Source organism: Polistes dominula, unplaced genomic scaffold (assembly GCF_049000335.1).
Source record: "Polistes dominula isolate Pdom_NZ unplaced genomic scaffold, Pdom_raw_medaka contig_32, whole genome shotgun sequence".
Taxonomy (NCBI): Eukaryota; Metazoa; Arthropoda; class Insecta; order Hymenoptera; family Vespidae; genus Polistes; species Polistes dominula.
The window spans coordinates 2,327,476-2,351,740 of NW_028300880.1; the positions used below are offsets into that span (position 1 = coordinate 2,327,476).

Here is a 24,265-nt window from a genome sequence, read left to right on the forward strand (position 1 = left end):
GCGCTCAACGTGTTGAAGAACAACAAATTCAAATAAAACACACGCACAAATATTTTCCACTAATAAAATGAAACAAAATTTATTTGTCACACCACCAGGTGCATCTAATAATAATAATAATAATAATAATAATAATAAAAATAATATAAAGTAAATTTATTTCAAATGAATCATACGATTTCACTTAGAACAATACGACGATTGTATTCGATATTCCGATAAATGATAATTCTACTTAAAACGAGTTTACCTGTTGAAACACTAATATGGTTATAAGAATAATTCATAAGAATTATATGAATAGAAAGTCAAATTAAGTTGGGTAACACAAAGGCCTCGTCATTTTCAGAGTATGTGGGCGTCTGACTCGAGTATCAGTATGGCGATGTCACGACTGAATCTTCATGCCGATCATCGTCATTATGCTCAAAGCGAGAACAACAATCATCATCTTCTTCTTCATCAGCATACCAACAATAATAATAACAATCATCCTAACAACAACAACAATAATAATAATAATAACAACAACAATAATAATAATAATACGAGTACTACGAACAACAACGTCCACAAACTGGACCAACATCATCATCATCATCATCATTTATCATTGGGTTCGATCAATCAAACATCAAGAATTGTTGTTTCGCATACAACGCAATTGCCAGCATTGCAATTGTCGCGTGTGCAACAACAACAATCGCAATCGCAATCGCAATCGCAACAATTGCCACTGAGTGTACCATCGACACCAATTTCATCCAAACATGTAACAACAGCTGCCTATAATGATTATGAAAATTATCTTTTTATATGAGAAATTATCTACGAACGATCATACTCGTTCGTTACTTCAAATATTTTCGCAATTTTCATGATTAATGAATTGAAGAAAATATTCATGAGATATTATTACGATGTAGTACAAGAATCGTCTAACTTTAAAAGGTTAGGTTTATTACCTGATTTATTATACTTAAAAACATTCAATTCATTAATAATTATAGAAGTTAAACGTGAAATATTCTTTATTGTTGTTCCTTCAATAAGATTTAAGAAAAGATTTATCGATCTTTTCTGTTTTTACCAAAAACAAATAAAGAAAATTCAATTAAATAAGAAAAAAGGGAAGAAAAATGATCAAGGGGACATAATTGATAATATTATGCTATTAAACAAAGAGAAATCATGATTGTAGTCAGTAGTAAGAGAGAGAGAGAGAGAGAGAGAGAAAATAATTGTACCAAAGGTAGATCTACGATATGAACAAAAAAAAATATATATATATATATAAATAAATAAATAAATATAAATGTAAATTAGGTTGTTTGGAAATTAATTTTATTAGAATTCAAATTGTTTTAGATGATCATGAAATTATTGTCGATTTTTTCAATTATTTTTTGCATTGTAATACGAAAATTATTATCCACCAAGTGTTTTCATTTTGCTATCATACATGAAATATATTTTATTAGAATTTAAAATAATTTTAAAGTTAAAAGGAAAGTTAAGTATTAAAGAAAATTAATTTCCAAAATAAACAAACCTGATAAATGCATATTCAAAATATATGTGTACTATAAAAATGTTGCTTTTTAGGGCAAGATCACATATGACACTTTTTTTTTTTTTGATCACACGATTATGTATTATTATTACTATTACTACTACTACTATTATTATTATTATTATTAAATCTTCTTAAGAAGATTATTCGCGTCGTGTGTTAAATGAATTAGTTCAAGTACGACATCATCAATTGTAATACCTAATTAATGAAGATAATATTACCTATTTATTTATGTTACCTGTAAAACATAATATTTGTTTTTTTTTTCTATTCGTAATTTATAATTTAGTTAAGGTTTCACTCGTAACAACAAAATTTAAATTATTTCTGTACACTGTCCTCAACTGTGTTTCTGTAAATCTCGTCGTGCAATCCGATTGGATAGTGTATTTGATTATTTTTTAATGTAATTTTGTTTAAGGGTATTCTGTACTTGTATGTAAATAATAATCAAACGAATGACCAATTCAATTGATATCATTTCAATCGATAGAACAAAAATTAATAAAAAAAAAATATATATAATTAAATGATTTTCATCGTTTGTTTTATTGTTTTATTTGATGCTCAGTGCTGCGCATCTTATTACCAAAGAATTTTCATTTAAAATAATGAAGATATGTGAAACATAAAAAAAAAATAAATAAATAAACTATGAACTCTGGCAGCCGAGTAAAAAAATGAAAAAAAAATTAACAAAAAATGGCGAGTGCATATGATTGACTATGATTGTACCTAGATAATGTAAATAATGTATTTTGTTTATATTTTTTTTTTTTTAAATATTGTATTCGTTGTTTATTATTATTATATTATATTTCATACGAAAGAGAATATAAAAATAATAATATGTGTCCCATAATATATATATATATATATATATATATACATTTTTATTTCATTACCTTTTCTAATTAATTTTATCAATTATATTAAAATAATTGTTAATTAATCGATGTAAAAATGTCAATTGTTATTTCAAATCTCGGATTATATGATCGAAGTACCGTCCTCTTCTAAATCCCCTAGTAGCACAAAATATTGAAAAATATTAAATACATGTGTATTTGATATTAAAAAGAGATTTAATGTCTTTTTATTAATATTAAATACACACGTATTGAATATTTTTCAATATTTTGTGCTACTAGGGTCTGTCGTTAAACTGGGTCATTGCTCTCTGTTAAAATTCTTTTGTTAAATGTTGTTTACATATCATTCCGAACGTTACGTATGTCCATAATAGGAATAATATTCATAATAGATAGAATTTCCTTATATGAAAAGTCTTATAAACAACATTGAATATAAGAACCTTCATAAAGGACAATGTATCAGTCTAACAGTGGATCTCGAGGAATAAGGTACTCTGATCATTTATTGAATGTTTTCAGATAACAATATACATTTTTTTCGATTAATTAATAATTATTTACGGTACATCGAACACAGTAATTTACTCTATTAATATTAGTAATTGTTTAAGCTGAATTAGATTTGTTTTATCGCTCTTAAGCAGTGATGATTTCGAGTGTTAAATTATGCTGTAATATAAGAAAAGTGTAGTAGAATATTCAAATAATTGTTAATTAATCAATGGGAATGTGCATTGATGTTTAAAAGCTCGAATTATATGATCGGAGTACCATCCTCTTCGAAATTCATCTTCAAACTGGCAAGTTACCTCTTCTATACAAATACTTTTATTAAATGCAAGCAAGCAGGTGAGGAAAAGGATGGAAAAGGGACGAGAAGGTATTTTCAACAATAACTTTACGAACTTCTAATTATACTAATTAATAATAATAATAATAATAATAATAATATATCCGTGTGATGATAAAAATTTTATTTACAAATGCGACAAATGTAGGAATTTGGTTATCGGTAAAATATCAGAGAGAGAATGAAAGAGAGAGTTGTGTGTGTGTGTGTGTGTGTGTGTGTGTGTGTGTGTGTGAGAGAGAGAGAATGATTACGACGTTATTTTTTATTTTTTCGAAATATTTTATAAAACATAATAACAAAAACAATATATTTAACAAAATATTTGTCATTATAGTATTAATGCAATATTTGTCACTTTAGTATTAATGCAACTTTTGTATTTCTATTGAAATAGATTATTTTATTATTTTAATTAATATAATATTATTTTAATAATAATAATAATAATAATAAATCGTCGTAATCATTTTCTCACTTCATTTTTCTCTCCGAGATATTATCACCGACCAATAGGAGAGAATCACTGAGATGTTTAACAATAATAATAATAATAATCTTTACATTAAATACGATTAAATTCTAACTAGTTGATTTTGTTAATCCATAATTGTTTTCATATTTCATTTATATTTATTAATTTATTTACCTCTTTTTTACCGTATCTCTTTTAACGGTTTTGCATTTATTTACTTTTTTTTTTTTTTAATTTTATTTTATATTCATAATTTGTTCACACAAGCACGTGTGTGTGTATGTGTGTGTGTGTCTATGTGTGACTGGGTATGTTTCATTTCATTCATTCGCAAAACGAGAAGGATCTATGCGGAATTACAATAAATATAGAAATATTTCTCGTAGTACAATAAAAAGGGTGTCCCTTCTTTTTCATATATGTCCATATGTGTATATATATTTGCATTGGTGTGTTTGTGTGTGTGTATTATGTTACTGTACGTTTCACCCTTTTTTTTTTTTTTTTTTTTAATTATTTTCATTCAAATCTTCTTCCTATCGGATAACATTCGTGATATAATTTATTTAATTTAATTTTATTGTTTAATGAAGGGAACGTATTCGAGAAAAAGGGATAGAATATTTATAATGTATTTCTTTCTTTTCTTTTCTTTTCTTTTCTTTTTTTTTTTTTTTTTTAAATCTTCATATCGGTTTTTAAGTGTCAAAGGATAACATCACAGCATTGACATATCAACATTGAAACAATCGAAGCAACGCTTCCTCTCTCTCACTCTCACTTTCTCTCACTCTCTCTCTCTCTCTCTCACTTTCATTCTTGCATAATTGAAAAAAAATAATAAATATAAAACAAAAGGATCCGATAATTTTTGTAACCCTTTGACTGTACAATTGTTTAAAAAAAAAAAAAAAAACACTTAAAACAAATGCCTCTTTGTTCATCCAACAACATCAACATTTCCAATAGGAAAATATTAATGCAAATGTTTATAATTATTATTAATAACATTATGTGACTGATTTTTAAAAGGCCATTTGTTTTACGATTCAAATAGGGTTAACCATAGAAATAATAGAACAATACACCATAGGAATTATATCAACCAATTATTTATAATTAATTTTTTTTTCTTTTTTTTTTTTTTATTCAAACCTTTTCAAGAGAGTCTCGACGGGAGCCCTTTTTTACTTTTTTATACTTTTTTTTTTTTTTTTCATTTATTTATTTTGCTTTTTTTTGTGCGTTGCGACGATCGTACGTATCCATTAAATTTATTTATTTTTATTATTTTCTTCATTTCTCTTTTTTCTTTCTTTCATTTGTTATAGAATACAATTTACACAACATCTCGTTTAATAAATCACCTTCAATTCCAATTACGAATAAATTGTAATTCTCACACACGTTTAACATACATTTAAATGTTTTTTTTTCTCTCTCTCTCTCTCTCTCTCTTTCTCTTTCTCTTTTTCTCTCATGTACACATACATACATATATTATAATCTTTCATACAAGTTCATTCGATTCTCGTATATTTTCACGATCGTAAATGATTTATTAGAATTCATTCATGAATTCTCCCCTCCCCCTCTCTTAACACACCCCTTTTATTTTTTATTTTTTTTTGTTTACATTCGAAGAAGGTAGTTCATTTATTTTTCTTTTTTTTTTTTTAATTCCATTTTTAATCTTTTATCAGATTTTCAAGTTACAGTATTAGAAACAAATAATTTTTGTATACGGCGGTGGTGGGGGAGGGGGGGGAAAGGAACAACAATTACATATTGTTGAGTAATTATTTTTAATCATTTGTTTAAAAAAAAAATAAAATAAAATTGAAAATCGATTCGAAGTAACAATTAAGCAATCAAAACACGGTGTATATAAACAAATTAATCAAATGATTTATATATTTTATGTTTTAGAAATAATATAATATTATAATTATAATTTATTCGATCGTTTTTTTTTTCTTCTTTATTGTATGTAATAATAACATATCTATATATATATATATATATATTTTAATATATTTAAATTCAATGTAAATATTTTCATAGTCGCTAGAATCATTTTTTGTTGAATCATTTCTTTCATTTATTCCTTCATTCGTTTGTAATAATATTTTAACGCATAATAAATACACAACATGATTATTAATAATTATTATAATAAATTTTTTTTTTTTTAATAATAATAATAGACATTATATTTAATTTTATTTTTATTTATATAAATATTTATATATATATTAGAGAACATTTGTGTATGTAAAACGAATGAGTTAACCTCAAAAAAAAGAAAAAGAAAAAGAAAAACGATTCGTTAACTTCGTATCGATTGAAATAACGTATCATACTTTAACGATCATTAAATTCATTCTATTTTCATCATCATTATTATCTTAATCATCATAATTATTCATCATTTACACACAAGTATACTTTCGAAACCACATTTGACCATGGCCAACGATATTATTGCGAAAGCCTTAAGGCTCGATACAAAGACAGGCGTTTCGCGAATATTTCTAAGCACGTTAGAGAGGACTCGTTTGAATAGAATTCACTATTATTATTATTATTTTATAATAAACAATTATTTTTTATCATTCCACGAACAATAATAATAATAATAATAATAATAATAATAATCATTATTATTCATCATTATTTTAATATACAAAATATTTTTGTTTGTTTCCCAATATGCCTTACTTTCATTCTAAAACAACGAACAAATATTCATACAAATTTGTTTCATTATTTAAACAAACATGTGTTCCAAATTATAATTATTTTTGTATCTTAATAATTTATAATTTATGTTCATAAAAAAATATTCAAAATGATTATACTAAGTTCGTATTTTTATGAAACTTTGTTTCTCGTTGATATTTTTGACAAAATGTTTGACAACTATCAAGAATTTTAGACAAGTATCAAGAATTTTAGACAAATTGTTTAAATTGATGATACAATTGTTTACTACAAATTAAGTAGAATCATTTTAAAGATTTTTTTATGAACATAAAGTGTTTTTTCGATTAATTGGAACTTGTTTTAATATGACACAAATTTGTAGGAACATTTTTTAATGTTTTTGTATACCTTCACACTTTTTATTCATTTCTGAAGGTCACATATTAGGTAAAATATTTTGTATATATTTAAAAAAAAAAATGAATTCTATTCGATAATATTTTTATATTGATCGAGCCCTTCTCCTCGTTTGGACCTTCCAACCATAATTAGGACTGCATTCAATGAGAGAGTTTCGCATTTTAATCATTTATTATAATTATTATTATTATTATTATTATTATTATTATTATTATTATTATTATTATTATTACTATTAATGTTATAGTATTAATATTAATATTATTTTAATATTATTGAATACGAGATACGCGTGGTGTAAGCCAACGAACGAATGTTATAATTTATTATAATGATAATAATGAAGATAATAAATGAAAAATAATATATTTGTATATTTTTATATTTATATTTATATTTTTATATTTATATATTTATATTTATTATTTATATTTATATTTATATTTGTATTTATATTTATATTTATATTTATATTTATATTTTAATATAAAAAAGACAATTTTTATCGCGGCCCTTTTTTTATTCTTTTTTTTTTTTTTTTTTTTTTTTAATTCTACGCTGCACCTTTTAACAAAAGGATTCACCCTCGCTTCTAACCTTTTTATTTTTTTATTGTTACATTCAATAGTTCATTCCAGTTTTGAAACATCTTCACGTTTCGAAGATTATTTTAATGCGTACGAATGTATGTGTATGTTTGCATGTGGGTGTGTGTTCATATTACCAATTGAAGATTTTAATTAAATTCTCTACACTTGGTTTTATTTTTTACTCGTCTTCGATTGGTTGACAAATTTTTTTTATCATTTCGTTCTTTTTTTTTTTTTTTATTATTTAATACCAAAGTTTGTATTTATTGGTAATTTTAATTTTTTTTTACTTCTTCTTCTTATATTTTTATAATTTTTAAATAATTAAAAATCATCATTTGTTATTTTTCGTTAGAAAAAATTTGTCATTGAAAAGATTAAAGATTGAAAGGCGTAAAAATAGGGGATGAAAAAGGAGGGATGAAAATGTTTACGATTACAATAGTGGAAGCGTGAGTATCCTTGGATAAAGTATCACGTGCGCGAGAAAATATTTGTTTATAATTATTATACTTAATATCTCGTAATATTATTATTATTATTATTATTATTATTATTATTATTATTATTATTATATTTATTATTATTATTTACAAAACGCGTTGGCTGCGAGAAACAAAAAAAACAACAGACAAATACATTTTCGTCATTTTTCATATTAACAAAATGACGATTCCAAATTGTGTTCTTCGTTATATTCGAAGAACGTTAAAACACAATTTGCAAAAAATATTTTCGATAAAAATCATTCACACACATTCATTTTTTATAATAACAATTGTCATACTCTTGCGATTAAAAAATAAAAATAAAAATAAAAATAAAAATAAAAATAAAAATGAACAGATAAGTAACTTTGTAACAAATCATTCGTATTACTTAAATATACTTTTGTTTACTTTCTTATAATAAAATAATATTTTTTATTCTCGTAAAATAAAATAATTCGTATAATAAAAAAATAAATTATTCTTAAACAATATACAACAAAAAACACGTTCAATGTTTGTTCGTAAAAATCTTCAACGACAATCTTCAATTTCTCTCTTTTCAATTTTTCAACTATTTTTTTTTTTACTCTTTGCAGAGATTCACAATACAAAGTAATTCCTGTAAATATATGTGTGTATTGTATATGTTTGTTTTGTGTGTATCAGTGTGTATAATTTGTGTATATCACACAACAAATGTTTCTGGTTAAAAAAAGACGTGTGTATGGATGTGTGTAGAAGTTTTAGTTGACTTTTTATTTATTTTTTTTTTTTATTCATAAACTTCTTGTTTTATTTAATTATTATTATTAGAAAAAGAAAGAGAGAGAGAGAGAGAGACAAAAATAAAATAAAAATTAGAAAATTAAAACCTATTCGTAAATTGCACGAACTTTGCTAATAAAAACAAGAATAAAAATCAGTGCTTAAAAAAAAAAAAAAAAAAAAAAAACAAAGAAAAAAAAATGTTTCGAAAAACATTTTGACAACAAATAAATAATTGATTCGTTAATATTAATTTTCAATGAAAGATAAGCACCAAAAAAAAAAAAAAAAATTATTTAATATATAATATATATTTTTCTTCTACTTTCGGAGTTCGGTTATTTCTTTCGTAATTCTTTTTTTTTTTTTTTCTACATCGAGAAAAAAAAACCCGACAACAACCGACAACAACAGCAACAACAACAACAACAACAGGAAAACAAAAAATTAGAAATAAAAAATATGGAAAACCATTCTCGATCATAGTTTCACATTTTTTCTCTTTCATATGTGAAAGAAAATTTTATATATTTATATATATAAATAAATTATTTTATTTAATCAAGTTCGAATAAAATTGCGCGAACGAGCGCGTTCGAACATAATTTTATTTATTTATATATATATATATTTATTTATTCATTTATTTATTTATTTATTTATACCGATCGAGACGAGTTAGAATATTATATCGAGAGATTAATTAATTTATATTTACTTCTAAACGCGACGAAATATATTACATCGTTTCTGTTTCTTTCTTTCTTTATTTTATATACATATGTATATATTTTTTTTAAATATATATATATGTATATATTTATTTATATATTTATATTTAATACTTCTGACATTCCGAGTATTATATACACAATTATTTCGAATAAATTCGATCTCTATTACATTAATAATAACAAGATCATTATCATTTTCTCTTCAAATGTCATATATATATATATTTATTTATTTATTTATTTATTTATTAATTAACCAATTTTGTCTCTTGTATAAATTAATTTAATTAATTAATTATAATATACAAGAATGTTTGTCAAAACATGTAAGTCTCAGTTTCATTTGAAAACAATGAAAACAAATCTTTACAAAACTTCTCATCCACGTATGACACATTTGTTTCATTGCATTTTATTTTTGTTCATATTTTATGAAAATTTATCTGACATATTTATGAGACACCATGTATATTGCAAACAATTGTATATTTAGAAAATTTGATAAACATCCGTTCTATGCAATAAAAAAAAAAAACGCAATACTTTCGTTAATTGCTTGCTACTCGTGTTTTCTTCTTCTTTATTTCTTTTTTTTTTTATTTGTTTATTTATTTTTAGTTTATCATCTTTCATGTGTGTATGTATGTATGTGTATTCGTATTCGTGTGTAGTAACTGCAATTAAGAACAGTAACTCGTACCCAAGCACGTTTAACCGTATTATTCAAAATGATTCTCATTGATCTAGAATTATACGAAGTATAATATTTATTTATTTATTTATTTAATTAATTATTTATTTATTTATTTTAATGTGCAAGAGATCACGAAAACGTTCCCCAGCACTTATCAAATATATTTCATATTTTTTTGTTTTGTTATTTTTCTTCAGCGTTCTAAGTTCTTTCGTGTTTTTTTTTTCTTTGTCCTCTTGAAATATTTATAAAAAACAAGTAAATATTTTAATTACAAATATTATTATTATTATATCCCTTACCTTTTTCTTCTCACATCTTTTTTTTTCTCTCTTTTTTTTTCCTTTCTAAATATCACTTCGAATGTTATCGACTAAATTCCGAAGGATTCGTATTTATTATTATTATTATTATTATTATTATTATTATTAATATTAATTTTATTTTTATTATAATTATTATTAATAATATTTTCTTTTTATCTGTTATTCTTTAAGGCTTCTTACAAGTATTTACAATACTATCATACCTTTATTTTAATCATTATTATATTCCTCTTATTTATATACATATATATATATATATATGTATGCGTGTGTATTTATTAATTGGAATATGTTTTGTTTAATTGTAATAATCGAATGATAATTAATTTGAGTATATTTTTCACGTATCTGTATGTATTATGTATGTGTGTTGCATGTGTGTATTAATATACATACATATATACATATATATATGTATATAATTAATAAGAGGTATGTATGTACTATATACAGAAAAAAAAATGAATCATGTTAGTTTCATTAGTGTTTGAAATCACGTGTGTGCGTGAGTGTATTCTTGGTCGATAATCATCGTCGTATCGGTCAACCTTTTCGTCATACGTCATTAAATATTAATTAGAAGAACAAATCATGGTTTACAACGCCATTTTGAATAAATATACGTCGTACAAGATCGAGATCATTTCGAGAATGATAAGCAATATATTATTATTATTATTATTATTATTATTATTATTATTAATATTAGTATTATTATTATTATTATTATTTAGATCTCGATTTAATAATCTAATTATAATCAATCATTTTCTCTTTAATTAATTATTATTTATTAATCCTAGCTATACGGATTATTTATCTGCCATTTTTGTTGTTCATTCATAATGTTCGTTTAATGTTCAAAAATTTATTTATTTATTTAATTGAAATGATTTTTATCAGTAAAAATAATTTTTATACAAGCGTATGAATAATTTATCATTATTAATATAATAAACAAAGTATCTATAATTATATGTTTTTTTTTTTTTTTTTAATTAATTTTATAATTGAAACAATTATTACACATGCACGTAATTTATTATTAATACTAAACGTATCTAAAGAACAATTCAATTTGTTTTTATCAAATATTTATTGAAATTTTGTAATAAGTATTAAAACTATTTAATTTAACAACAATTGTAATTTTTCTATTAAATATTAACATTGTTTTTTTTTTTTTTTAAATTATTTTCATGATCTATAAATTTTTACTTTCAAAACTCTAAAACATTTATCAATTTATCAGCATAAATTATTATTATTATTATTATTAATAAGTTTAGTGTTAGCATGAATATTTGTACTTGCGTAAATTTTTGCTATTCTTTTAAAGAATAAAAATATACAAAAAAAAAAAAATAAATAAATAAACCGTATAACTAGGTATAATTAAATATTCGTAAGAAGAAGAAGAAAGACCGTATTTATAAATGAACGCATATTTTATTGGGCTAAACGACGATTGAAAATCGCATAATAGGAAGAAATGTGGCCCCGGTAGCATGATAGATAAATAGGTGCGGGTCGCAATTAGGTTTTATTATTATAGCGTGCACACTGAACGACCGAGCCTGTATAAGGGGACTGTGCTACTACGAAAACGCTGTGAATACAATATGTGTGGCCGCCATAGATATTATACAGATAATTCAGATGAATTGATAAATAAATGAATGAAAACAACAAATTTGAAAGAAAACTAACAAGTGTGTTGATAAAAATGAACAAAATTTCCGTGTATATTTATTAATGAAAATGATTATAAATAATTAATAAAATATAAATATGAAGATAACCTATAAGTACAAATTCAAATGAATTTTGAATATAAATTATTTACAATTGATAATTAATATTTTAACAAATTTATCTAATGTAAGATTAGTTCAAATCATTTTGATTAAATATCTATTACAATCAATAAATTTATAAATAAATTATATTAACATTTTGCAATAGAATGAAATTTGATTGATCAAAAACCAAAACAAAAAAGTATTTTTCTATACAAAAATTTGTGTTGAATTTTATTTTATAAAAAAAAAAAAAAAAATAGAATTGTACAAAATATCAAAATTTATATAATAAATAAATAAATAAAAAGATGAGAAGTAAAATAATCTCGATTAGATCTCGATCGGATGACACACATCAATGATGAAATTAAATACACGAGTTTGTTTGTTTTTTTTTTTTCTAATAGTCGACGATGATATCGATATACAATGTATAGATGTATTCGAACGATTATTTTTTATCGAATGATGTGGGGTGGGCTATGGTTTGGAGTGGTGTGGGTGGTAAAGTGAACAAAATGAGCCATAGAATGATCCTATTGAAAAACATATACGTTTAAATTCGTACATAATTTCATATTTTGTATTCGGCTCGGTTGATTATCGGCGAATTGTTACAATTTATACATACACATACATACATACATATACAAATATATAAATGTATGTATATATTCATAATAATGAATTATAATAAAACGATCAAAAAAATTAAATAAAATAATTATGAATTTAATATCATCAAAATTATTGTAATCAAATGATTAATAATACATGTATACTTTAATACATTTACATGTATAATTAAAATATAATTATATTAAAATATTTAATGTATTATTCGATCAAACGAATCAATTTAATTAATCATCTTGTCATATTATTTTATATTAAATTATTATTATTATTATTATTATTATTATTACGTAATACATACATACGTATATTTTCATAAGTATGTATATATGTATGTGTATGTTTTAACGTAGTTTGATGTAAAACCAAAATTCGTTTGAAATAAATAAAATTAGCGTAAAGGTAGTAGCATTTTTAGAATTTTGTTAGATGATGTAGAAAAATCGTTGACAATGTGACAGTGAAAAATGTAGAAATATAACAAAAATTCGAAATAGAGAGAGAGAGAGAGAGAAAGAGAAAGAATCGGCCCACTCCCCACGTGCTTCGGACGTTCGGTTAGCTCGTAGAGAATGTTATTTTTTTTATTATAATTATTACTTTGTTATTTTATTTGTGTTTGTGTAAATTAGTTTTTTTTTATATTCTTCTTCTCGTTTGATTACTCAAGTGTTCTTTATATATATATATACGTATACATATACACATATACATATACATATAAATAATCATCTCATGTGTTCGTTTTATTAAACAATTTTGTGTGTTTTTTGTATTATATTTGTTTTAAATAGCGCGAACAGAAAGTGGGGGTGGGGGGTGTAGGGTAGTTGTGTATTTTTGTTAATATTTTTTTTGGTTTTGTTTTGTTTTTTGTTTTATCCATTAGCGACCCCAACACACAATTAAAGGGCGGTGGTGCGCAGGTAGGGACAGCGCTGTAGCGACAGGCCCCGGGGCCCCAGCTCCTAAATGGCGTTAAGTGCACGCGAGTCTTGCTGTTGGCGACGTCTCGATGCACCTCCATAATTGTCAACGTATGATTCCTCTTCTGTACCATAATCATGATCACTACGATCCAATCGGTCACGATCCATCCTTTCCAAACGTGATCTTCTTGTACCACCACCACTCATGTGTCCGCTTCCACTATACGATCCTGAACCTGTGTTTTAAGATTTGGGAATATTTTTTTTCTTTTTTTTTTTTTGCTGAATATTATTAATAATAATAAAATATATATGTATGTCATTTGTTTGATTAGATTTTGGTGAAGTGTTTGTTTCTTTTCTTTCTTTTTGGGGGGATGGTTTTTTACTTTTTTTTTTTTATTTTGTATCAAAGATCCATGCTTTAGGGTTGTTCTGAACATTTTTAAATGGTGTAATTGTTGCATGTGTGATTATTAAAAATCTTGTTTATCTAAAGAAAGGATTGAATGTAATTAATTCGAGATATATTTGAGGTTATGTTTATGATCGAGTGAAAATTGTTTCTAAATACATTTCTATAATTAATAATTATTCATTTTAAATATATTGGAATAGATTTGGTGAAATAAAATATCCCTAGCACGTGGATCTTTGAGAATAAAAAAAAAAAATTATAAAAAGATATAAGAAAATATTAAAAAGCATTAAGTAAAAAAAAAGAAAAAAGAAAATGAAAAACAAATTCGTTAGAAAAATCATACGAAAAGTTGTACCAACAAAGGGATAAGTGTAAATAATTATTTGCAGTAAAATAATATCGTGCTACCAATACTGTAAAACAAACAATCAATCATGCGTATTTTGCAAAGAACATGCGTGAGTGCTTAGCAAGCTAGAAAATAATATAAAACATAAACAATAAAAAAAAAAAGACAAAAAAAAAGACAAAAAACATTAGCAAAAATTGTTATTGTCTGTAAATATTATCATTGGATAAAAAAGTGCGAGTGAACATTTAAATATATAATATATATGTATGTAAATATAAATACATATTTTTTTGTCAAAATCACATTTTTCTTATCTCGCAGAGACTCCGACGTTCGAAGTTATAATAATAATAATAATAATAATTAAATTCTCAATCTAATAAGAAAAAAAAAATAAATCGACGAATACAATCAAACGAGCCACGTTTGAATGAAAACGAAAGAACAAAATAAAACAAAATGGACAATTGAAATAATAAAAGAACACAACAAAACGAAATAAATCATTTCGATTAGGCTAATCAACATTTCGTTAATATCTAAAGTTAAAAACTAATCTACAATTTCCTATTCTATGTGAATAATTGCGAAACGTGGATTTTGCGAGACAAACGATTAAGAAAATTGAGGTTAGGATCGGGTAATTTTCGAGTTATCGAAAAAAGAACAACAACAAAATAAAAATGTATGACCATCATAGTGTGGTAATTGAAATAAAACAAATGTTTTTTTTTTTTTTGATAAAGAAAATAAAAGAAGATTAAAAATAATTTGAAAAATCTGTCAAATTTGACGTAGAAAAAAATAATGGTGAGGTAGGTTGGGGATGTAGATTATAAAATAACTAAGAAATTAAATCACCGGGTAAATAAATCACTATATTGATAATTTATTCTCTCTTTCACTCTCTCTCTCTCTCTCTTTCATTCTCTCATTCTTTCACTCTTTCTCTTTCTCTCTCTTTTTCTAATTTTTGGGCCCATGCACCAAAACCCAAATTCAGGGTGTACTTACAACGCGGCCCTTTGATTAAGTAGACTTTTCCCTAATCACAGATAATATTTGTTTGTTTTTTTTTTTTTTCATTTTAACTCCCCTCTCTCTCTCTCTCTCTCTTTGTGTTTTTCCCATATTTTCTTTCTGTTTAAAAATCATGAAGTTTAGCATCCATGTTTGATAAGAATGATGAAGATTAACGAAGAAGAACGAAGAATAACGAATTTTAAGAGAGAAGAAAATTCAGAAGGGGGGGGTGTTCTGGTCTGTGTCTCTTTAATTCGATTTTGTTGGATTTGAAACTTTGAAATTGTTGGATTTTTCATCAGTTTTGACCGGTCGTGCTGAGCCGGCCCTGTTTACGGATGACCCCAGTCGCAGCAACCGCCTCCACAATCGCTTTTAGGACAAAGATAAATAAAACAGAGAACATCGGAGTCAGAGCTTTCGTGAGATTTGTTTTCCCCCAATTTTTTTTTTTTTTGTATTTTAGTTTTTTCTTTTTTTGATAAATCTTTCATATATTTTTTGGTTTTTTTTTCTTTTCTCGTTAGATTAATCCCTCATTCCCTTTCCCCCCACCCAAACCCAATTAAATTTTCCACCATTTTTTCGTAGGAAAATATTTTTAATTGGTTATGTTAGCAAAATGAGTTTTGAAATATTTTTTTTTTCCATTGCTTTTGTGTTTTTTTTGTCGTCGTTTTTTTTTTTATCTGTTTTAAATATGATTCAGTTGTTTTTTTTTTTTTATTATTATTTACTTAGAGACCATTAAGGATTAATATTTGAAACAATTAACAATATGGGTTCAATGTAGTTCATTTTGTTTTTGTTTTTATACGCGCGTGCGCATCACAGCTATGATTTGTGCGTGTTAATATGGCGTTGCTCTGGGAACACGTGTGGACTTATTAAAGATGATGATGATGATGATGATGATGATGATGATGATGATGATGTATGTTGCTTTGAATTTTTTTTATTTATTTATGAAACAATTCAGTAAATTCGTATAAAATTGTACTCTACAATATAATCATTGTTTTATATGAAATGAAATTAAAATTTAAATTTAAACTCTTGTTATTGTAAAATAATTTTTTGATATAAATATTGATTGATATTATTTGTTTATAATTTATGTAAAATAAACAATTATTATTAACGCGTTTATTATTAATTATTAACAATTTATTCGTATACTTTTTTTTTGTACGAATTTTCTGAACAAAGTTGCATTATCGAATGAAATGAAATAAACTCGAGATGAAATATTCCCTCAGAGAAAAAAAAAAATAAAAAATACCGAACGATTTTGCACGATTTGGATAATTCGATACTTTTGTTTATAAAAATACAAAAAAGAAATAAACTCTTTAAATCCACTCGTGTGTCCGTGTGAGCCTATAGACAAGTAGTAGAGAGCTTTTGTAACGTGCACGAGAGAGGTTTTGTTTGTTAAGCTGCTTTTATATTTATTTTTCAGTTGTTTTTTGTTTTTCATTTTTATATTTTGTATTTTAAAACAGATTTAACATTTTCTATATGTATGTATAAATATGTATATAACAGTTGTAATATAATTAATAATTATTATTACGTGATCTTCGTTAATTTAATTTGAACAAAATAAAATAAAATAAAATAAAATAAAATATCAAAATAATTTCTGTTTAAACAAATTGAAAAAATAATTATTAAAACAAACAAACAGTTAAATTATTGAGAAAATATTTTACCAAAAATTGTATTTAAACAAAAAGTGTTTAACAAAAATATGAAAAAAAAATTGTGATTTGATTTGAGTAGAAAAAAAAATTGATTTCTGTTCGTATTATATTTGTAGAACGAAAAATTTAAATAATATTGCAAAATAAAAAAAAATTAAAAAAAAAACATTAAAGAAGATTGAAAATAAATGTTTCATTTTTTTTTGGTTTCTTTTTCTTTTTTGTTAAAGAACAAAAATTAAATGAGAAGAAGGTCATCTAGGCTCGTTGTCACTATCTCTCTCATACTGCAATGGATACACGTTTGTTGTTGCATAAAATGTTGCTGAAAACAAAAACAAAAAAAATATGGAAAAAAAATCAACAAAACTATCACGTGAACGAATAATAAAAATAAAATACAAAATTATTCGATGATGGGCTCTTTAAATACGACTCGACGATTATTTACGTCATCAAGCAGTGTAAATCACTATACTTGTCAAAAATATAAACAATGTTGTTGTTAAAAAAAATTAGCAATCTTCGTAAAAAGAATTCTATACAATATTCCCTAATTATTTTTAAACAATTTTAAGATAAAAATTTAATCCCTGAACAAACAATTGAAAAAATATTGGTAATTTTCAAAAATAATTGTCCTATTTTTATCTTATTTACAATGTTCGAGTTTATCCTGTATATAAATGTATCTGTATATGTGTGTGTGTGTGAGTGCTTAAGTTTGTATTTGTATTTCCATACGTGCTACTAAATACATAGAATATAAACATGCATCTACTATACCGACATAATCAAATGACAGGTGTATCATTTTATTTTATTTTTTGATTGGTAACATAAAAAAGGAAACAATAAAAAAGAAAACTTCAACATCGAAAGCGTATACGATTGGAATAAAAATATTTAAAAAAAACAAAACAAAAAAATAGATAGAAGAAAAATCAAGTAACGTTGACGTAAATAAAAACGTTCATTGAAAAATAAAAAATAGAAAATAAAAATGCATCTCTTTTTTGTCCAAGCTCATTCATAATTCATTTTCATATCCAATTAAGTGATTGGAACGTTCTTTTTTTCCAAAATAAAAAATAAAAAAACCTCCAAAAAAATAGAAATAAGTAAACGCACAAGTGAAAATACGAGTACAACGATAATCAACAATAATTTTGTCGAACCTGAATAATTAATTGAAAAACAAAACAAAACAAAACAAAAGAAAATAGGTCTATAATAACAAATGAAATAAATAAATAAATAAATAAAAGAGAAAATAAAATAATAAAAATAGAATGAAAATATCTAAAATGTGCGGTGCATGCGCATACGTTTGTAGAAGAATCCAATTGCGTGCATTTGATGATAATAAATGGTACGATGAAATTACTATGTTTTTTTTTCTTTTTACATTATTATTATTATTATAAAAAAAATATGTTACCGAAATAAAAAAAAAAAACATTACAGCAAAGGTATTTTTGAAGAAGAAAAAAATAAAAAAAAAAATAAAGAAAGTAATAAATGACAGATAAAAAAGAAAAAAAAAAACAAAAGTAGAAACAGGGTTGTGACTGAAGGAAAGTGACTGAGAGAAAAGGGACAGAAAAAAGGGAATGGGTTTTTAGGATGTAGCGATGATGCGCTCGAAGGGAAAAGGGTTAAAGTTACCTCTTGGCTCGTGGCCGTAGTAACTCTCGTGATGGGCACCTGAAGGACCAAGAAGAAAGTGTCGAGTGTTAGTAGACCGGAATTTGGGTCTCGTTAGAATTTTCTAGTGGACTATATAGATATGCATATTAATAATTAATTAAAAAAAAAAAAAGAAGATAAAAAGACAAGAAAAAAAAAGATAATTTGCCAAAGATCAAAGGGTAGAGGACAAAAAAAAATAAGAGGCTCTTGGAAAGTAGGAATTTTGATAAGAAAGGAAGGAGGAAAGGGATTTTAGGGGGTAACACGTGGTTTGAAAATTTTTCACGAGAGTATAATTACTTTTTTTTTTTTTTACTAATTATAGATTATAGTTTTTAATTTTTTAATTTTTTATTTTTTTATATTTTATACTTTAAAACACGCTCGAGTTTATTTCGTAGGGTTGACTGTACAACATTTTATTTATAATATAATAATATATTTATTTTTTTTGTAATATCTATATATAATTATAAATATAATTTTGTTAATACATATATAGATATATTTTACACATAAATAATAGGAAAATTAATTGAACAATTTAATATTAAATCAACTAATGTTCAATACAACATAATTCGTAAAATAAATTCGAGCGTATTTTTTGTTTGTTTAACATAATAAAAAAAAAACAAACAAATAAAAAAGAAGGAAAGAATAAAGATAGATATAAAAAATAAATGATACCTGGTGTAACTCGAGGAGTTAAGGCATCAACAGGTGCATCAGGTGCTGGCATTGCACGTGGTATTGCAGCAACAACAGGAGGATGGGTTGCTCTCCAATAAGCTTCGAGATATTCGGCAACGTGTTCACAGGCATCTTCCAATTGATTTTCATCTAATATTACGTCGAACATTTCTGGGGGACATTGTGCTAATTTTTCTGCTGCTACCATTTGAACATTTAAATGCCTTATCTGTGATTTGCCACGTGTTTTGATCAACCTTTGTAAGACTTTGGGAGATGAGATTTTCAAATAAACGATCGTCGGCGCCAAACTCGTTTTAGCCAATTGCGATGGGTGATTTATCGTGTCACAATCCAGGACTACCAACTGAAATGATCATTTTAGAAAATTGTAACTTGTTCTTAAAATAGTAACATTTTTTTTATGTTCAATGATTCAAATTTGATAAACATGAATGCATGAGCTTGAGGTTATGTTTAAATATAACATGAATGCATGAGTTTGAGGTTATGTTTAAATATTATTTGATTGCTTTTGAATCAAGATTAAATGATATTGTTATTAAAAATTAAAAGATGGATATATGAAATGTGATTAACCTGAAGTGTCCTGGCCAGTTCGAAGATCCTCTCGATCTCGGTTTGAACTTCTGCCAAACAACTACTTCTACTTGTCGATCTTTCCATGATCGCTCTTTTAGTAGGATTGTTTAATAATGATCTCTTTGCTAACGAGATATCAGCCATCACCCTTGTTATAATAATCCTATAAACAAAATACAAATGAATGATACGAACAACACATTTACAATGATACCCCATTTCCCGCCAAAAAAAACAATTAGGTTAGTTCCACATCTTACTTTCTAGTGAATTTTTTGTAGAATTTCAATTATGCAATGGGGTTTCCCAAAATTTTTATTATTCATTTGTTAGAAGAAACAAAATAAAACACCATAGATTTGTATTCAATCATTTGCATAAACTTTTTTAAACACCTGAATAAATTTGTATAAATAAATTTTTGTTTACCTTCCTTCGAATCGGTGTTTCAAAAAATCGAAAAGTGCTTTCTGCATCATGTCAGTAACTTGGTAACCCTTTAGAGAAGGTCCAACTAGGACAACAGGCCTCATTGAAGGTACAACGTCGTATGGTGTTGTGGTTTCCTAAAAAAAAGTAATAAAATTTGTTATAACAATGTTTTTCAATCTCTGTCAAAAATCAAATAACTAAAAGAAACTTAATCATTTCTGGGGATTTTGATATAGGGGAAAATTTTCAAAATTCATAAAATTACCGGTTTCTTGAAGAAATTCTTTCGTTTTTCTTTGGCAGGTGGTGTTGTCAAGGTAGGTTTCCCAGGTCTCACGTTACCAACGCTGTCGTTATCGTCACCTAATTGAAAAAAAAAAAAGAAAAAAAAAAGAAAAACAAAAAATCAAACCAACTTTTCTTTAAAAATGCACACTCAATGATTAATTCTAATATTTTTTCTTTTCTTTTCTTTTCTTTCTTTTTTTGTTTCTTCACTAGGAGGAATTTTTTAATCCTCCATTTGAAAAAAAAAGAAAAGAAAAGAAAAAATATATCAACTATAAATATAAAAATAAAGCCTTTAAAAACGCTTGCTTGCTCGGGTGCAATAACTATACCTAAATTCATCATACGCTCGCTAAATTCATAGCAGCAAACTACCAAGATTCATCTACAGCAAATTTTCAATGCTAAAAAATGATCGCGAGTGTGTTTGGTTTTAGAATTTTTTTTTTATTTTGTGTTAACAGGTTGTGGTTCACGTGTACGTATACATGTACTATTTATATATGTGTGTGTATGTTTGTGTAATTTGTTTTAATGTAAATGTTTCAATAATGTGAAAGTTAGGTGCCTAAATTCAAGCCTGGTAATTGAATTCGATCGGTGCTATGAAAAAGCTGATTTATTTGATCGATTGATGATTTACCCCTACCCCACCCCACCTCACAAAATAATAATAATAATAATTAAAATGAAATAATTCAATCGTTTTGATTGATTCAGAATCCAATGAATGAGTTCGTAACATTCCAATGATCATGCAATAATCGATTACTAGATTCTTGATGAATTATTGTTTATTTGTTTATAATTTTTTATTTTTTTGTTTTGTTTTTTATTATTATTAGTGCCAGATGAAGATAGTCACGATTTGCAAGGAAAGAAAGCATCTAATTTTAAAATAAAAAATATAAATAAGTAGGAATTGAAACACAATAACTTTGTGTGTTTGTATTTATGTGTATGTGCAGGCTTTAAATGTGTATATATATATATATATATGTGTTGATAATAACAAAGCCACCATTGCACGTGGAAAAATATTTTAAACGTAATATCTGTTTATTTTTGTGAAAATATAGAAAAAGAAATGAAACCGTGGCAGGGGGTGTAGAGGGAGAAGTAAAGAGATTAAGGATTAAATAAATAAAATCAATAACAATAATAATCATGTGTGAAAACGCGTGTGGTGTGATGTGTGTGTGTGTGTGTATGTATGTTTGACTAATTCTATAAAGTGTTCAAATTTTAAGGGTGTGTTAGTTTTTATGGTTTAAAAAAAAAATAGAAAAAAAAAAGAATAGAGTAATATAAACAAACAAAAAGATACGTATTTGATAATTGATAAATAATTAATATAATACTTAGGATATTTTTCTCTTTCATTTCTGTTTAACATTTTTGTTTCTCTCACTCTTTCTGTTTCCCTCTCTCCTTTTTTTTCTTTCAGTTTTATTTTTCATCGGCATGTTTCTTTCTCACTGTTATTGGTCACGAAATAAGAAAATCGAAGAAGAAAAATAAAAAAAAAACAAACGTGTTGTTTTTTAAAGGACGGTGGTTTCCCCCCCAGCCCACCTCATCCAATCCCGGTTTTAATCATCAATTAAATTTTCAAGGTTGCTCATCTGAATAATAATTTCTCCAGTCCTTCAGTTTGAAAAAATAATGATAAATAAATATATATTTTTTGAATAAAAAATAAAATAAAACCGAGAGAAAAAATTAGCACAGATTTAAGCACACCCGTTAGATATAAGACCGTGGATTTTCAGGGAGTGGGGGGGAATGAAAGAAGGACGTGCTAGGATACCTGGTGTAGGTGGCGTGGAACCACGTGAAGGCATACCACTCTCGCCAAGGTTCCCTGAAGACCCTCCTCCTCGTGCTGAATAAAGGCCCTTAGTACCACGTGCTGCACTAGCCTGCAATCTCAGTGCCTCTAATTTCACCGGGGATGGTATAAAACCCACGTCACAATTTTCTTTCACCAGTCTCCCGATCCACCAGTTGTTGTCATACTTTTCCTTTAAATTTTATTTTCGATTTTTTTTTTTAACAAGTTTTTAATCATTTATCATAATAATAAGTTTATTTTACTTTTTGTTTTCTTTTGTGGTTCCTGTTTATTTGATTATTGTGATACAATTAATTCCGAAAAATGTGTTTTTATTCGTTCATTGTAACCCTTTGAATGATATGGGCGCATATATGCGCCCTACGAATGTAAGCAGTTATTGATTGAAGACGCATATATACGCTCGCCAATTTTTTTTCATATTATCTTGAAATATTTTTCTTTCTTTTTTTAATATTTTTTTTTAGTTTTATTTATTTAATAAAAATAGAAAAATCATATTCGTGATTATTGCAATCGTTTGGAGAGTAATTAAAACATTCAAATGGTTAAATAATTTCTACCGGTTAGTGTTCCTTTTTTCTGGCAACAGTTTCATCCATTAATGTCAAAAATATATATGGAATATAATTTATCTAAGATCTATTTTAATATTTGGTAAATAGATATATTAGTTGGTTAAATTTAAATATTAGGAAATATATTTTTAGGAATTAAGTGTATCAATAATTATGATGGATTGAGTCAACGAATAGATCAAATTAATTTTAATATTTATTTGACAATATTAATTTAATTATTAATTATACAATGAGAAATTGTTTTAATACAATAATAATTTATCATTATTTATTTATAAAATATCGTGTGTGTACTATTATAATGTGTCTGTCATGTTACGTGTGTTTCATTTTGTTGGTTTCTTTTTTTTTTTTTTTTTAAACGAAACGATTCGAATCATTTGTTTTAAACTATTTGCAATAATATCTGTATGCTTTCTTTTTCTTTTCTTTTCTTTTCTTTTCTTTCGTTTTCTTTTTTGTGAAGAAATAAGAAAGATGAAAAAGTAAGGATTAAAGGAACGAAACGTGGAATTCTGCCAAAATCGATTTCAAACGTTCCTTTTACTCCTTATTCCTATTTCTAGACGTAAGAAAATCATTATCTATTTCGATAAATTTGCTAAACTAAATTATGTTAGTCAGAAACTGGAAATATAATATTCTTGTCTAACGTTTAAATAATATTTTGCAATTTATTATTAGAAAATAAATTAATAACGATTTTGACAGATAATTTCCTCTTCCTGTGTTGTTTTCTATTCATTTTCT

General features: G+C 25.2%; 2 protein-coding genes across 2 annotated transcripts in view; one reads left to right on the top strand and one right to left on the bottom strand.

The window, feature by feature from the left end:
• The window catches only part of rau (RA domain-containing protein rau), a 43,133-nt gene extending 35,754 nt beyond the window's left edge, over positions 1 to 7,379 (top strand). The window contains exon 6 of the mRNA XM_015321566.2: positions 350 to 7,379. Within this exon, the coding sequence (XP_015177052.2) occupies positions 350 to 820 (471 nt within the window). The 3' untranslated portion in view covers positions 821 to 7,379. The remainder of the gene's footprint in view (positions 1 to 349) is intronic.
• Ca-beta (Calcium channel protein beta subunit) overlaps positions 3,405 to 24,265 on the bottom strand; it is a 92,333-nt gene continuing 71,472 nt past the window's right edge. The window contains 7 exon segments of the mRNA XM_015321576.2: positions 3,405 to 14,105; positions 19,040 to 19,078; positions 19,754 to 20,123; positions 20,357 to 20,522; positions 20,789 to 20,925; positions 21,057 to 21,154; positions 22,890 to 23,103. Coding sequence (XP_015177062.2) covers positions 13,909 to 14,105; positions 19,040 to 19,078; positions 19,754 to 20,123; positions 20,357 to 20,522; positions 20,789 to 20,925; positions 21,057 to 21,154; positions 22,890 to 23,103 — 1,221 coding nt within the window. The 3' untranslated portion in view covers positions 3,405 to 13,908.